Source organism: Peromyscus leucopus, chromosome 1, assembly GCF_004664715.2.
Source record: "Peromyscus leucopus breed LL Stock chromosome 1, UCI_PerLeu_2.1, whole genome shotgun sequence".
In the NCBI taxonomy this organism is placed as follows: Eukaryota; Metazoa; Chordata; class Mammalia; order Rodentia; family Cricetidae; genus Peromyscus; species Peromyscus leucopus.
Window position 1 is genome coordinate 173,567,330 of NC_051063.1, and position 16,895 is coordinate 173,584,224.

Consider the following 16,895-nt stretch of genomic DNA (forward strand, 5'->3'; position numbering starts at 1 on the left):
AATATAAAAAATAAGCCACATAAAGATGGCTACCACACAGAGAATCTGGATTATGTTCTCTTTGATATTTGTAACTAAAGAAAAACATTTGATTACAAAAGCTGTTGAGTTATGCCAAAATGTATATTTTAAAGGTACCTTGACTTCAAAATGTGGATGTAAGGATATGTTGCTTTGGAAAAGAGGCTCTGCTTTTGTTTCTACAGAAAGCCAGAGGCTATGGATTTGTTCCAGATTAAGATACATCAGGTTTGACCAGCCAAGACCACCTGAAAGGTCTCCGATGACACCATGGCCCAGATGATCCAACATCCAGAATCGTTTCAAGGCAACTGGCTCAGACGATATGGTCTCACGGACTACTCCATGATCCTAAAATTTTCTTTGTGTCCCCATAAGATACAGCGCCCCCCTCCAGCAGGAAGTAGTAAGAGAAGCTATGCCCAAATTCCCAAATATACCAAGCTGACTTTGGAGATGTGTAAAAGTTAAAACCTTCCTTTTAAAAAAAAGAAAGGGGAAGTGCTGTGGGACGGTCTGTATGTCAAATTGTTCTGATTGGTCAATAAATAAAACACTGATTGGCCAGTGGCCAGGCAGGAAGTAGGTGGCCAGGCAGGAAGTAGGTGGGACAAGGAGAGAGGAGAATTCTGGGAAGCAGAAGGCTGAGGAGAGACACCGCCAGCCGCTGCCATGACCAGCAGCATGTGAAGACGCCGGTAAGCCACCAGCCACGTGGCAAGGTATAGATGTATGGAGATGGATTAATTTAAGCTATAAGAACAGTTAGCAAGAAGCCTGCCACGGCCATACAGTTTGTAAGCAATATAAGTCTCTGTGTTTACTTGGTTGGGTCTGAGCGGCTGTGGGACTGGCAGGTGACAGAGATTTGTCCTGACTGTGGGCCAGGCAGGAAAACTCTAGCAACACCCTGCTCTGTTTTTTTTTTTTCTGTCCGAGAAAACCCCTCTGCCTGGAGAACATAGAAGATTGCTGTACTGACTGTTTTGGTTGTCAACATGAAAAAATCTGTGATCACCAGAGAAGAAGGAGCCTTAGTTGAAGGAAAACCTACATGACATCCAGCTATAAGGCATTTTCTTAATTAGTGATCAATAGGAAAGGGCCCAGACCACGGTGGGTGCTGCCTTCTCTGGACTGGTGGTCCTAGGTTCTGTAAGAAAGAAAACCCAGCAAGCCAGGGGAAGCAAGCCAGTAAGCAGCCCCCTCCATGGCCTCTGCACCAGCTCCTGCCTCCAGGATCCTGCCCTGTTTGGGTTCCTGTCCTGACTCCCTTCAGTGATGAAGAGCAATGTGGAAGTGTAAGCCCAATAAATCCATTCCACCCCCACTTGCTTTTTGGCCTTGGTGTTTGTTGTTCTATTGCTCAGAGTAATAGAAACCCTAACTAAGACAGTTGCCTTGAAAATCTGCATAGGAAGAGGGAGTCATAGTCCTTTCCAGGACACACAGGTCACATCTTTCCCCCAACACTGAGGACATGAAACTCCTCACTCAACCGTTCCTGGGCCTCTAACCTGGATAAGAACTTTGACGGGGACACTAGTAATGAAGAATTGATACTCATCTCTACTGAACACTCAGCTGGTCCCTTTCCAGCCTTCATAGACATCTCTGTCACCTTCTGCTGGGAGTAAATCCCACCTTCCCAGAACACTGAGAACACAGGGCAGACTGGGTGCTCAGCTGGGTCTCTGTCACAAGGATACATAGGCAGGATGGAGGTTCCTTCTCTTATTCTGACAGACCCAAGGTCAGGACACAGCAGATGTCACCCTGGGATGAGCTGTTGTGCTCTGAGGGCATGGGGATGCTTATCAGCCTTGTTGCTCAATGTGTCGCTTGGAGGAGAAATGTAAAGGGACAAAAGTTGAGAGGGATGTGACGAAGCACTGAGAGTGGAAGGGACAGAGCAGTCTCCCCACCACCCAGAGCCTATTGAATTCTGGGAAGTGTTCCAGCCCGGGAGGCTGCTCACTTCAGAAGGAGGAAGGACAGCAGAGCCTGGGGACAGTGTTGGAGCTGGAGCACTTCCCTGCACTGTGAGAAGAGAGATGGAGGTGTACTCTGTGATGCCCTGTAAGGGCTGCACCCCTTGGCAGGGGCTCCTGCTCACTGGTAAGTGTACCCACTCTCTGACTGTGTTGGGGTGGGAAATTCAGAGGCAGGCTGGAGTTTCCTAGAGATGAAAGAAGCCCCAGAGGAGACTTGAGGTTTCTTTTTCATTCATGGGGCAGAAGGTAGAGTGAGGGACAGAGGCTCAGTAGTCTGAGTCTCTCAGAGGACAGGAGATGATGAGGGGAAGAGAGAAGCCCCAACCACTCTCTATTCAAAGTGAGTCCCATTGGCTGCCATGTTCGGGAGCCTGATGTCCCCAGTCATGGCAGGGTGACTCCAAATATGAATCAACAGGGGTGGGCCAGGGGGATGGCTCAGTGTGTGGGGCCTTGTCAATCTGAATTCAGTCCTCAGCTCCCACAGGGTAGATGAGGAGAACAGACTCTTGCAGGATCTTCTCTGTCCTCTACACAGGTGCTGTGCCTTGCACCCGCACATGCACACACTGAGACAGGCACCTGCACAGACAGACACATATAGTATAGAAGCAAATGTAAAAAAATTTAACAGTCATACTTGAGTATAATAACTGTCATTTGCTTCAAACCTGGGAACTATGTAGTTAAGCCCGTGGAGACACACTTCTCCTTTGTTCCTTCCTTCCTTCCTTTGTTCCTTCCTTCCTTTGTTCTTTCCTTCCTTCCTTCCTTCCTTCCTTCCTTCCTTCCTTCCTTCCTTCCTTCCTTCCTTCCTTTTTTCCTTCCTCCACTGGTGCCTGAATGTATTCCGGAAACTGAACCTTCCAACAAGGTCACACTAATTCCTTTCCTCACAAAGCCCCTGATTCAAGTGGAACTTATCTCAGAGCACCCAGAAGATGAAGTCAGAGGTTGACTAGAAGCAGAGAGGGAATAGAGAAAAAATTCAGTGTGAGAATCCCCTGGAAGAGGAAGTCAGAGAGGCATTGCTCCTCACATCAAATACACCACGTGACGAGGGTATGAGAACACTGTGGAGGAGTCAGCAGAACCTGAATACAGAATTCCATAGAGAGGAAATAATAGGCTCTGAGGGAATGGAGGTCATGTTGCTCACCTCCATCAAGGAGGGTGGGCACACCCCTGCCCACACACCTAAGTGAGTAGTGTCACATTGGCTAATTAATAGTGGCTTTTCTCTGTTCTCTTCTAGCCTCCCTTTTCACCTGCTGTCACCTGTCTACCACGGCCCAAGTCACCATTGAATCAGTGCCACCCCAAGTTGTTGAAGGAGAAAACGTTCTCCTCCGTGTTCATAATCTACCAGAGAATCTTCTAGCCTTTATCTGGCACAAAGGGGCAAGGAATATGAGCCTTAGAATTGCACTGTATTCACTGGCCAAGGATACATGTGTGAAAGGTCCCGTACACAGTGGTAGAGAGACAGTGTACAGCAACGGATCCCTGCAGATCCACAATGTCACCCAGAAGGACATAGGATTCTACACCTTACGAACCATTAATAGACGCATAGGAATTGCATCAATAACAACCAAGTACCTTCACGTGTACAGTAAGTGATTTCTTTGTGAACTCTGGGTGCTGGGAGGGGTCCATTCCACTGGACACACACAGAAATGCCAAATCCAGCCTGTGCCTACTTCCCCTCTGCATGTGTCCCCATGTTGGGGTTTGAGCATTTGGTGCAGGACATGCATGGTGAAGAACAACTGCAGTAGATCAGAATTCTTCATTTGACCTCACTTTGCACACAGGTGGATGCATGGCGGGTAACTCAGCCAAAGCTGTCAGCCTCTGTCTAGACTCTTGGATTTCTCACAGGAGTGTGTCCCTGAGAAAGACCCTGAGTGATGACTGTAGTGAGAATGGACCTGTCCCCTCCCCCAGGCGTCACTCAGCTGGTCACTTTGAAGCTTCACAGACACGTGTCACCTTCCTGCGAAGAGGATATTCCATCTTTTCAGAGCATTGAGAACAAAGGGCAGACTGGGTATCCAGATGGATTTTTGTGTTCCACAGGGAGTACTCCCAGATTTCCATGGGCTGTGGGGGTTCTCCATTCAAAACACTGCTCTATCCCCTTACTCTCAGTGCGGCCCTATATCCCTAGCTTCTTCTCTCTCTTTTTTTCTTTTTTTGAGCTGAGGATCGAACCCAGGGCCTTGAGCTTGCTCGGCAAGCGCTCTACCACTGAGCTAAATCCACAACACCTATCTTCTTCTATTTATTTTTCAGTCCTCCAGACTACACAGTGATCAAAATAGCTGATGAGCATCTCTTTTCCCTGAAAGAACAGCAGCTCACCCTGGGGCTGCCCTTTGCTGTGTCCTGGCCCTGGGTCTGTCAGCAGCTTCCTCCTGGGCAAAGGCTCAATTCAGATGAGGGAAGGATATCAGAGTTCGATAGTGGACATGCCACAGAAGGAGGACAGATCAGGCTACAGAGACTAGGGATTGTTCCCTTTCATCCCTCTGCAAAGGGTCACTGACTCTCAGGGGCTCCTGACCACAGTTGAGGTGACCATGAGTTGATGGTGTGAGAGGAGAGGATTGAACTACTGTCTGGAGTCTCCTAAGGGGACTCGGACCTGAGAGGAGTCTTGGGTTTGTAGGAGAGAAGACACAGGGTAAGCCAGAGGCTCAGCAGCAGGAAAATTATTTTTGTTCTTGGTGAATCTGATAAAGTAAGGGGGTAGGTGATAATTCTTACCCAAACTTAATCAGCATGTCTGCAGTAATCTGAAGACTTATGTTCTCAGCTTTGCATCCCAGAGGAAAAAAAATCAAGCTGGGGTTGATTAGCGACATGTGTCAGTAGATACAAGATTTTGCTTCATTATCTGACAAGCTGAGACTAATGAACACAAATCTTCTGACCTCAACCTAGGTACTGTGTCCTGCACTCACCCACACACCCTGAAACATGCCTTGCATACAAACTCACAGACAAATATAAATGAATGTAAAAAATCAAAGCAAATGGAAACATTCAACTCTGCATTCCAAACCTATGATTTCTTAAGTAAATCCATGGGTATACAGGGTCCTGCAACAATACTCATTCATTCACTCTCCATAGTTAACCTGAGTTTTCTTAGGCATCATTTCTTTAAAAAAATTACAGAATGAATCTACATTCTCACAATTCCCTAGTCCTAGTGGACTGGAAGTAAAGAAAGCTAGAAGGTGAAGTCAGGTGTTGACTGGAACCACAAGAAGAAAAAACATAAACAACAGGAAGTCAGAGAGTCAGGTGTCAGGTTTGCAGGGAAAGAAGTCAGGGAGACTTTCCCAACACCAATCTACAATGAATGTGAGCAGAGGTCTGAGGGCAGTGAGCCAGGGCAGTGTTAACACCGGAGTGGAGAGTGCCATACAGAGGAAACGACAAGTGTAGGGGATACTGAGGACATCTAGCTTGTGTATTCACTTCTACCCAGTAGGACAGGGAGACACTCACCCACACAGCTAGTCTGAGCAAAGGACACACCTCCTCAGGACACAGGACTCTATCTTAGCCAAAATCAAAGGTCCCACTATTGATCAATCTTTTTTTCCTTCTAGCCTCCCTTGTGGACTGTGGGCACCATCTCACCTCTGCCCAGCCCACTATTGAATCAGTGCCACCCAGTGTTGCAGAAGGGTCAAGCGTTCTTCTACTTGTTCACAATCTCCCACAGAATCTTCTAGCCTTTTTCTGGTACAAAGGGATGGTTGTGTTCAACAACCTTGAAATTTCGAGACACGTAATATTTACAAATTCAAGCATGCTGGGTCCTGCACACAGTGGCAGAGAGACAGTGTACAACAATGGATCCCTGCTGCTCCAGAACGTCACCTCGAAAGACACCGGACTGTACACTCTACGAACTGTGGCCACAGATCTGAAAGCTGAAGTATTGCACGTGCAAGTCCAGGTGGACAGTAAGTGATTCTCTGTGATGATTCAGTGCAGGGTGGGGCATAGTCACACGGGACTGTCCTGAGTGATTGTGCGTACCTCCCCTCCATCCCCTTGTTGTGTTTTGAGCACTTAGTGCAGAACAGTGTGGAGACACACTGCCATAAATCAGACTATGTCATCTGCTCCTACCCTCAGCAAGGATGGTGTGTGTGTGTGTGTGTGTGTGTGTGTGTGTGTGTGTGTGTGTGTGATGAGAAATGGTACCACAATTCAAGGAGCATAAGACTCAGGCATGTCTTTTGGGATTCTCATTATGAAAATGGCTCGGAGAAAGATCCTGTTGATATCAGGCAGATCTTGGTATCCTCACAGTGATTCAAGCACCAGGAAGGCCTGGCTTCAGACCTCTGTCTCAGGCTTGACTACAAGTGACCTTGGGGAGTATTTAGCCAGGTTTACACACTTACTTTCTATGGAGCTGACAGGGAACAGGCCAACTGTTTTTGTCCATCCATGTTTCACAGCATGTGGAACCAATGAGTGCATTGTCATGAGAGGCACAGTCAAGCTAGGTCACTTGGGCACCCCCTCCTGAGACTCAGCATGGACAGCAGAGCTGAACAGATGCCCAGGTCATCAGTCAGCTGTCCTCATAGGCTTATGAGACCTCACAGGAGGGTCAAGGTCCCCAAAGTGAAGCAGAGTGGACACAGGTCCACCCAGCAAGTGCTTGTTCTCAGGGGTCCAGCTCAGGGAATTCCTTCCTGGAGGGGAATGGTAACAGATTCTGCTGATTTGGACAGCTCTCACTCATGAGCTGTAGTTCCCTTAGATATCACCAGGGGGCAGGATCAAACACAATCCACAGTCAGACACTGGAGAGCTGGTGAGTTACTTTTTGGGTTTCTATACCTGTGCCAACAGACCTGGAGGTCCCTCCCACAAGACCACTCTGACCTACTGGCTCCTTTCTGTGTCTGAGAACACTACTATGCTAGGAGGCCTGTTCAGCCTCCCCACTTCTAGTATTTTGCTTGGGGGAAAGAGGATGGCCACAGGGGAATTACTAAGCAAAGGACAGAGGCCATGAACAGAACTGAACTGCATCTCAGCCAACAAGGGAGGCTGGAATTCAGGTTTCTCTCTGAGACTCTTCACTGCAGGGGGAATCCATACCTTTCCAGGATGTAGGTGACCTTTTTCACACACAGGACATGGATCTTCTGATGCTACTGCCCTTGGACATCTGTCCTGGATCAGCAAACCCTGAATGGAGACAGTAGTGATAAGGATGAGTGTCTTTCCCCTGGCATCATTCAGATGGTCCCTTTCCAGCTCTCACAGACATCTCTGTCACCCTCTGGCTGAGCCAATTCCACATTCCCAGAGCACTGAGGACATGAGGATGACTGGAGGCTCAGCAGAGTTTCTGCTTCACAAAGAATGCACAGAGAGGACAGGCTCATCTTCTTTAGTGCTGACGGAGCCAAGACCTAGTCACAGTAGAGGTCAGCCCTGGGGTTAACTGTTGAATATTGGGGCACAGGGATGCTTAACAGCCTGTTGCTCACTGTATGATCTTGAGGACTAAAACATAAAGAGATGGAGGGGGCAAGATAAATACCAGACAATGCTAGGGGGGAGAGAGAGCAGTGCCTTGGACCCACCACACTCCACGTAACTCTGAGAGAGGTTTCTGACTTGAGGAACGCTTGGCTCAGAGGGAGGCAGGATGGAGGAGCTGACTCCAGGAGAACATACCTGACTCAAGGACAGTGGAGTGTGGTAGCAGTGCTGGATCCATTTGAGATCCCCCCTGTTCCAGGGATCAAGATCCCTACCTTGCCCAAGGGGCACTATGGACAAGGGCTAGTTACATAAGTAAAGAGAGAATTCCCTGACAGTGTGTGGAAGTGGGAGCTCAGGTCCTGGCTGGAGTCTCAAAGGAGGGCAAGAGTCTGAAGGAGAATCAAGGTGTCTTCTTTCCCCCTTAGTGGAGATGACACAGAGATGCACAGAGGTTCAGCAGCAGAAAGTTCTCAGTGAACAGGAAATGTTAAGGGGTAGGGATGAAAGCCAGATTGTTCTTTGTTCAATGGTGATCATGTTGGCTGCTGTATTTTGAAGACTGATGTTCCCAACTATGACAGGGTGACACAATAAAGAATCTGGTTAGTGAGGTGTTTCAATGAGTGAAGACAAATTGTGCCAGGCCCAGTGACTTGAGTTTAATCCTCAGCCCCCATGTGTTGGAAGGAGAGAAACCTCTTCCTCTTCAAAACTGTCCTGTGCCCCACATGTAAGTACTGTGGCATGTACCTGGCCACATTGAAATCTATGCAGGAGTGCACATGTTTTCACACCTACGTGTATTCACGCACACAGGCAGAGTATCACATACACATGAAATGGAAATAGATACAAAATGCTAAATTAAACTGGGGTATCCATTAGCCACAAAGCTGAGAGTATCATAAATAAAACCTTGCATATGCTGGACCTTGGAACACTGGTTGCTCATTCTCATCATTAATTCATTCATTTATTATCCATGGGTGTCAGAACCTTTTCCATGTAGCATGCCTTCCAAAAAATGAGATTAGCCCTGGTCTTCACAAAACCCTATTCCAAGTGGACTTGAAGACAATCCAGTCAAGAAAGCTTGAGGGGAAGTTAAGTGGTGACTGGAACCACAAGAGGAACAGAACAGCAACAAAAAGAGTCAGAGAGTGTGAAGATGCGTCGTGTGTAGGAGAGGGCAGGGAGGCATCACTCCAACACCAGTCTACACGGAATGTGAGCAGGGGTCCGTGTGCAGTGAGCTGGGGCCGTGTGGACACCTGAGTGGAGAGTGCCATACAGAGAAAATGACATATGCAGGGACACTGAGAACATGGAGATCCTGTGCTGACCTCCACCCAGTAGAACAGGGAGACGCTCACACACTTAGGCTGAGTGATGGACATACCTACAGAGGACACCGAGCCCAATATTAGCTGGATATCAATGCCCCCACATTGACTGATCTGTGTCTTCTCTTCTAGCCTTCTCTTTGACCTATGGGTGCCCTCCCTCCTATGCCCAGCCCACTGTTGAGTCAGTGCCGCCCAGAGTTGCAGAAGGAGCAAGTGTTCTTCTAATGGCTCACCACCTCCCAGAGAATCTTCTAGCCTTTTTATGGTACAAAGGTGTGATTGTATTAAAGAACCACGAGATTGCCCGACACATAATAGCCAAGAATTCAAGTGTGCTGGGCCCTGCACACAGTGGTCGAGAGACTGTGTACAGCAATGGATCCCTGCTGCTCCAGGATGTTACCTGGAAAGACACTGGATTGTATACTCTAAGGACTCTAAGTACAGATCTGAAAAAAGGATTAGTGTATGTGCAACTCCTGGTGGACAGTAAGTGATTCTCAGTAGCATGAATTCTAATTGGTCTTAATAATAAAAACTCACAGTCAGATAGAGGGGTAAATGTTGAAATATCAGAAAGACAAAGGAGCAAGCCACAGCTACTTCTTACCTCGCCAGTTCCTCAGGATGAAAGGGGGTGAGTTCCTGTCCCCTCCTGCCTTCCATCCCTCTCTCAGCCCAGCCATATCACTTCCTGTCTCCACCTCCCTAGTGCTAGGATTAAAGGCATGTGCCTCCCAAGTACTGGGATCAAAGGCATGAGATCCCAAGTGCTAGGATTAAAGGCATGAGCCTCCACCACCTGGCTCTGTTTCTCTATTAGACTGGATCAATCTCATGTAGCCCAGGGTGGTCTTGAACTCCTGACCTTTCTGTCTTTTCCTCCCAAATGCTGGGATTAAAGGTGTGTGCCACCACTGGCTGGCTTCTATGGTTAACTAGTTGGTAGCTGTGGCCTCTGATTTCCAGGCAAGCTTTATTTGTTAAACCACAAACAAAGTATCACAATTCTCTATGACTGTTCTGGGTCAGATGGGGTTTAGTCACACAAGACTGTCATGCCTCGGTCCCTTCTGCACTGTGTCCCCATCTTGGGGTTTGAACACTTAGTGCAGGACACACATGTGGAGACCAATGACCATGGATGAGACTGCATCATCTGACTCCCCCCCGCCACCGTATCAAGGAGGAACTTGATGGAAATTAATTCAGACTAAGATGTCAGAGTCAGCTCAGCCTCCTGAGGCTCATCTCATGCATTCCAGGACACCAGAGGAAAGAATTCCATTTAGAAAGTTCCACATATAGGGTCCCTGAGGGAATGGAGGTCGTGTTTCTGACCTCCACAAATTGAGATAGATACACTCATGCCTGCATCTCTAGGCTGAGTGATGAATCCATCAGCTCAGGATAGAAGTTGCCATCTTTCCACCAAGCAAAACTGATCCCATGGAATGGCTTTTTCTCTTTTTCCTTCCAGCCTCCCTTTCTACATGCTGTAACCCTCTCATGATTGAACCAGTGCCATGGAATGCTGCTGTAGGGGAAAGCGTTCTTTTCCTTGTTCACAATCTGCCAGAAGATGTGAGAACCTTTTCCTGGTATAAAGGAGTGTCTAGCTTTCAGATGTTTAAAATGGCAGAATACAACAGAACAATGAATTCCATCACCCCAGGTCCTGCCCACAGCAGAAGAGCAATGGTGTGTACTAATGGATCTCTGCTGCTTCAGGACGTCACTGAGGAAGATGCAGGATTCTACACACTACAAACTTTAAATAGAAATTTGAAAACTGAAACAACACATGTACAGCTCCATGTGAACCGTAAGTGACTCTCTATGGCCTCCAGCTTCTGGGTGTGGCTTATCCTACTTCATACACTGGACTGTCAGGACTGACCTGGGCCTGCTTTCTCCCCCGACTGCACTGTATTCCCCCACTGGGGTTTAGGCCCTTACTGCACAAGGATAGAAAAGGATAGAAAAACTGTAATGTATCAGAGCCCCTCACCTGTCTTTACCTGCAGAGTGGAGAACCTGTGCTGGATAAACTCAGCCTCAGAATTTTAGCTACAACCCAGACACTTGGAGCTAGCTCTAGGCTGGCTGAGGAAGCCATGGGATCCTCACAGAGAGCACCAGCAAGCCCTGTCTGGAAATCTCTGTCTCTGGCTAGATGCCAGATGACACTGGGGAGCTTACTGTCAGTATTTGTCTTTTACTACCAGTTAGTGTTGACAGGGGACAAGGCTTTATTGGCATGTGGAACCAGCCAGTGTGCTTCTATGAGAACCATGGTTAGGTTCTCATCTGGACATCTTCAGAGACTCGGCAGGGAACATATAGCTGGTCAGGTGCCCAGGTTATTAACTAACTGTCCTGATGGACACATGAGACTGAACTGGAAGGTCAGGTTCCCCACATGGAGGGACAGAAGACACAAGCCCTCCTTGTGAGTGATTGTCCTCTGGTGTCGAGCTCTGGAATTTTCTCCTGCAGGCAAGTAGTAACAGAGGTGCTGATTTGGACAGCTCCCAGAAATGAGGTGCAGTTCCTCTAGTAATCATTAGGTGGCTATAGAAGGACACAGAATCTACATCTGGAAAAGTATTTCTAGGAGCCATGAGCTTAACATGTAGCCTGGCTTCCACCCCTGTCCCTAAAGACCTAGAGGTCACTGACAGCATTTTCAGACCTACTGGCTGCTTCTATTTCTAAGCATACTTTCTACCAGAGGACCCTGTGTTTACCATTCCATCCTTCTGGCACCTACAGTGGGCAAGTCACCTAGAGAGAGGACAGCTGCACCCCAGAAAGGACACTGAGAGACCATTGGTATAGATTACCCATCTCAGGAAGATGGAGGATCCCTCTCAAACTGTCTCTAGGATGATGGAGCAACCACCCTCTCTCTAGGACTCAAATCACCTCTTGCTTCTCCCCCATATGAAACTCCTCACACAGGTGATATCTCTGTCACCTTCCTGTGGGGAGTACAGCCCACCTTCTCAGAGCATTGAAAATACATGGCAGACTAGGTGCTCAGCTTGGATTCTGTGACATAGAGGACACACTGGAAGAACATAGAAGAGGCCAGAGCTGGGGTGAGCTGTTGTTGTCATTGAGACACCAGGAGTGTCTAATTGTGTAAGGGTCAGAGTAGGTCCTTGGACATCATCCCTGACAAGAGTCAGCATTACTCTATGAAGGGCTCCTGCCTGGGAGTACGCTGAGCTCAGAAGGAGAAAGACAGCAGAGCATGGAGACAGTGCTGGAGCAAAAAGTTGTTCTCCACAGAGGGAAGGCAGGCAGGCAAGTACCACCATGGAGACCCATTGTTTAATTACCTGCAAAGGATGCACCACCTGGAAGTGGCTCCTGCTCCCAGTTGAGGAGAACAATGCTTGATAGTGTCGGGGAGGGAGAGGAGCTCAGAGATGGCTAGAATCTCCTCAGGTGGAAAGATAGGAAAGGCTTCATCGAGTTGTCCCCTGACCTCCAACTAGGTGCTCTGACCTGCATTCACCCACACCCACACACCAACTCTTTACAATGCGTAACTTAATGTGAGCAGGAGTTGTAATGTGTCAGTAGTTCCACACATGAGAATCTCATTATCTCCTGGACATGCAAGGCCCTGGGATATTCATTCATTCACCCCCGACCTGTGTCTTAGACTGTCCAGGCACTGGACATTCTAGAAAGACCAAACTAGTTTTTCCTAGCAAGGCCCCAGCTCTAGTGGACTGGAAGACGGACTAGGAAGCATCTCTAAGGGAAGTCATGGGTTGACTGCATCCAGACAGGGAAGAGATGAAAGAGGTCAGAATGTGAAGTGAGAGAAGGCACCCCGATCACACACATATTCTGTGTGTGAGCAGGCCTGTGAGGACAGGGAGCAGGGAGACACCTGGGGAGAGAGTTCTACATAGAGGATGTGACAGTCAGGTGCACCAGGGTCCTGAAGGTCTTTTCCTTACCTACTCTGAGTGGGACAGACACTCCCATCCACCTCACTGAATGATGGACCTAAGCTTCTCACTCCACAGGGCCTCATCTTTTCTCCAAAGACAAAGGTCTCGGTATTGATGAATTTATCTCTTTTCCTTTCTAGCCTCCCTTGTAGCCTGCAGGAACGCTATCACCACCGCCAAGCTCACTGTTGAATCAGTCCCACCCAATGTTGTTGAAGGGGGAAAACATTCTTCTGTTTGTTCATAACATCCCAGAGAACCTTCGTGCCTTTTCCTGGTACAAAGGGGTAACCATTGTCAATAGCCGTGCGATTGCATGGTACTCGGTACCCACTAATAGAAGTTTGCTGGGGCCTGCACACAGTGGTAGAGAGACTGTGTACCCCAACGGATCCCTGCTGCTCCACAACGCCACCCAGAAGGACACTGGATTCTACACCCTACGAACCTTAAATATACAGCTTGAAACTCAAGAAACACGCAGGCACATCCACGTATACAGTAAGTGATTCTTTGTGAGCTCTGGGTGCTGGTGGGGTTAAAAGTCCTTTGCACACACAGGACTGTCTAGTGTGGACTATGCCTGCCTCCCCTTTACATTGCATCCCCACATTGGGGCTGAAACATTTAGTGCAGGCCACGTGTTATGTGGAGACAACCTGAAGTAGATCAGCATCCCTTACCCAACTCCACCTGCAGAGGAGGACGTGTGCTGGGTAGCACAGCCCCATGATGTCAGTTAGCCTCAGTCCAGATTCTTTGTGTGTCACCACGCACATGGCCCTGAGCAAGATCCTGTGGGAGACAGGAAGGGCCTGGTTAAGGTAACCATGGGCTTCTCACAGAAAGGTGAGCACTGGGAAACCCTGGCTTCAGACTTCTGTTCTAGAGTCAACTTCAGTTGACCCTAGAGAGCATCTCTTCAAGGCTAGAACTTGACTTCCTGTCAGAGCTGAGAGGGAACAAGGCTTTACTGACTGTCCAAGTCCTATAGAGTGTGGAGCCAGCTGTGCACTGCTGTGACAGCTGCAGTTCATAGGTCAACTGGCATCTCCTCCTGAGTCACAGTGGACACATACTAGTCAGCTCTTCTGATGGGCTTAGGAGACTCCACAGGAAGATCAGAGTTCCCAAGAGGAGAGATAGAGGAGACAGTTCTCCAGGCAGCTCCTTGTCCTCAGAGGTCCAATCTAGGGAATTCTTTTCTGTAGACAAAGAGTAACAGGTGCTGCTGATATGAGCAGCTTATCATCCCAAAGTCAGGCCATCAGTCATATCTAACATTAACTCGTGAACATGATTGCTATTATAGGGAAACTGAGGCATAGCAAAGTCAATGTCTGAGTGAGTGTCTCATAGGCTCTGGTGGGGCAGATCCAAAACTGTGAATATAGTCACAGTTCTAACTTATCTACCCTGGAGGCTTTATTAAGTGTGAACAGTGGGGCGGGGCAGGTTGAGCTCTCTGAAGGGCTGCTATCATTTGTTCTCCTCCTCTGTTTCTTTGCAGAGCCTGTGTCAGAGCCCTTCCTGGGAGTCTCTGACACCACAGTCCCAGTCCAGAGCTCTGTGCTCTTCACTTGCCTCTCAGCTAACACTGGAATCTCCATCCGTTGGATCTTCAATAACCAGAGTCTGCACCTCACAGAGAGGATGACCCTGTCCCCAACGAAGTGCAGACTCAGCATAGATCCTGTCAGGAGGGAGGATGCTGGAGAGTATCAGTGTGAGGTCTCCAACCCAGTCAGTTCAAAGACCAGTCTCCCAGTCAGGCTGGCCATAATGAATGAATGACCTGTCTTCTGGTCCTCCATCAGGGTGAGAGCATTTCTTTATCGATGGTGTACAAAATGGACAAAAGTTATGTGATAAAAATTGTCAATTATGCCGGGCGATGGTGGCACACACCTTTAATCCCAACACTTGGGAGGCAGAGGCAGGCGGATCTTTGTGAGTGCGAGGCCAGCCTGGGCTACCAAGTGAGTTCCAGGAAAGGTGCAAAGCTACACAGAGAAACTCCGTCTCAAAAAACAAAAAACAAACAAACAAAAAAAAAAAATATCAGTTACTACTCAGGTACTGCCAGCATGGTGACTCATGCTTCCAATCATGGGATACACATTTGTACAAGGGCAGACTATGATTTCAAGTGAGATTTTTGTCTCCAAAGGAAAATAAAAACATCAATATACTAAGTGCAATTGCAAAAGGTTAATAGGTTGTGGATCAAATATATAGCCATCAGAAGCTGTGGGAAATAATTTCAAAAGCCCTCCAAACGTCTGTGTGCTCTGAGTCCCCTGTGAAAAGGTGCAGTGTTTGCACTGAGGTAAACATCCTCTCATATGCTCCAATAGTTTCACCTAACTCCAATGCTGCCTGCACACCAGTCATCCACGTGAAGTGAGGAAGAGTGACAGGAGAAGAGTCTGCCCGTGATTCCATGAGGACATAACTGGTTTCTAAATAATTTTGACTCACAGTTGCTTTGATGCACAGAAGTCAAATCCATTGTATAAGGGACAATTGGCGTGTTTCTATCCTGAGTGTGGCATTCATAGTGCAACCTTGCACACAATTCTTTTTCCTGTTAATGTATTTTTGAGATGTCTTGCTTTAGCTATTTTGAAGCATACAGCACATTCACATTGTCATCTGGTCATGACCATTGTCCATTTGAGAAGCATTTCTAAGCCCATCCTGCTCCCTCCAGCCCTCTATAACCCCATCTCCTTCTGTCTCTGTGCATATGACAAAACAGGACATCAAATGATTTATAGTCACAATTAGTTGACAGAAATACAGCTCAGGTAGGTGGGGTTGCTCACCATTTCTAGAAACTTTTGCAGAATCTTTAGCATTTTCTCCAAATAAGTCCATGTCATCTGCAGACGTATTTTTACAGCTAATTAACTGGCCACCTTTTATTTATCTGTGTTGCCTAATGGTTCTGTCTGGGACTCCTAAGGGAATACCAAAGAGAAGTGGCCACAGCAGCAATCTTGTGTTGACTCTGATCTTGGAGGGAAAGCTCAGTGTCCCCACTGAGTAAGAGTTGGCTGTGTGTTTCTACTTGTGCTCTACTGCTCTGATGTTATCTTCTACCCTTTGTTTGGCTGTTTTCATCATTAAAAACTGTCCACTTTTGTTAGATGTCTTTTTTGACTCAGTCTTATGAGTTATACATGAAGTCAGCTTTGTGTCTCTTCATGCTTCTGTGTCTGTAGGTTCTGGGCTTCTGGGAATTTTTCTGCTTCATCTAGCTTACCCAATGGTTGGCACATAACTATTGAATACTCATGGAATTATTAGTGTTCTGAGGAGTGGACAGTAAGGTCTCAAATTTCACTTCTAGTGCTAATAATATTAATCTTTGAAAAACAAAGTTAACCTAATTAAAGGTAGTTAGTACTGTTAATCACTTTGAAGAATAAGCTTTTGATTCATTGATTTTCTCTACAGTTGTTATCGGTTTGTATCATTATTCTAACCTGTGGGAAGTGAGGCAGAGACCATGGAGGAATGGTATTTCCTGGCTCGCTCTCCATGGTTTGCTCTTACCTGTTCAGGCTAGAATCACCAACGTAGGAATGGCACTACCCACAGTGGACTGGACACTCACATATCAATCAACAACCAAGTTAATGCTCCATAGATTACCCACAGACCAAGCTGATGGAGGCAATTCCTTGAATATCTCCAGGTGTCTCTAACTTGTATCACACGACACAAACTAACCTACACACATGTCAAACACATCTGGCCCTTCAGGCTAGTTTCAGCAAGGTGTTGCACCTAGTTTCTAAAGGTCAGAAAATCAGTATCCACCTGAACCGCAAGACAGCTGTCTACATGGTCCTTATTTATGAGAGAAGGTGTGCTAGAACTCAAGAGCAAAAAGGTGGTTCTGTTTCAAAGCCTGCTCTGACCCTTCACATTCCTAGATTCATGCTTTGTCCTTAGGGAACCAGTGGCTTATGTCAGCCATCATGAAACATCTGAGCAGAATGGTTCATGTTCTGATC

The 16,895-nt window shown here is 47.3% G+C and overlaps 1 protein-coding gene across 1 annotated transcript; it reads left to right on the top strand.

The window, feature by feature from the left end:
* The first annotated feature begins 2,075 nt into the window (after positions 1–2,075).
* On the top strand, positions 2,076–14,664 carry LOC114682337 (carcinoembryonic antigen-related cell adhesion molecule 3-like). The gene is given in 8 exon segments (XM_028856179.1): positions 2,076–2,139; positions 3,271–3,630; positions 5,642–6,001; positions 9,026–9,385; positions 10,377–10,721; positions 13,023–13,087; positions 13,089–13,371; positions 14,381–14,664. Coding segments are annotated over 8 exon segments (2,121 nt in total).
* The last annotated feature ends 2,231 nt before the right edge of the window (positions 14,665–16,895 follow it).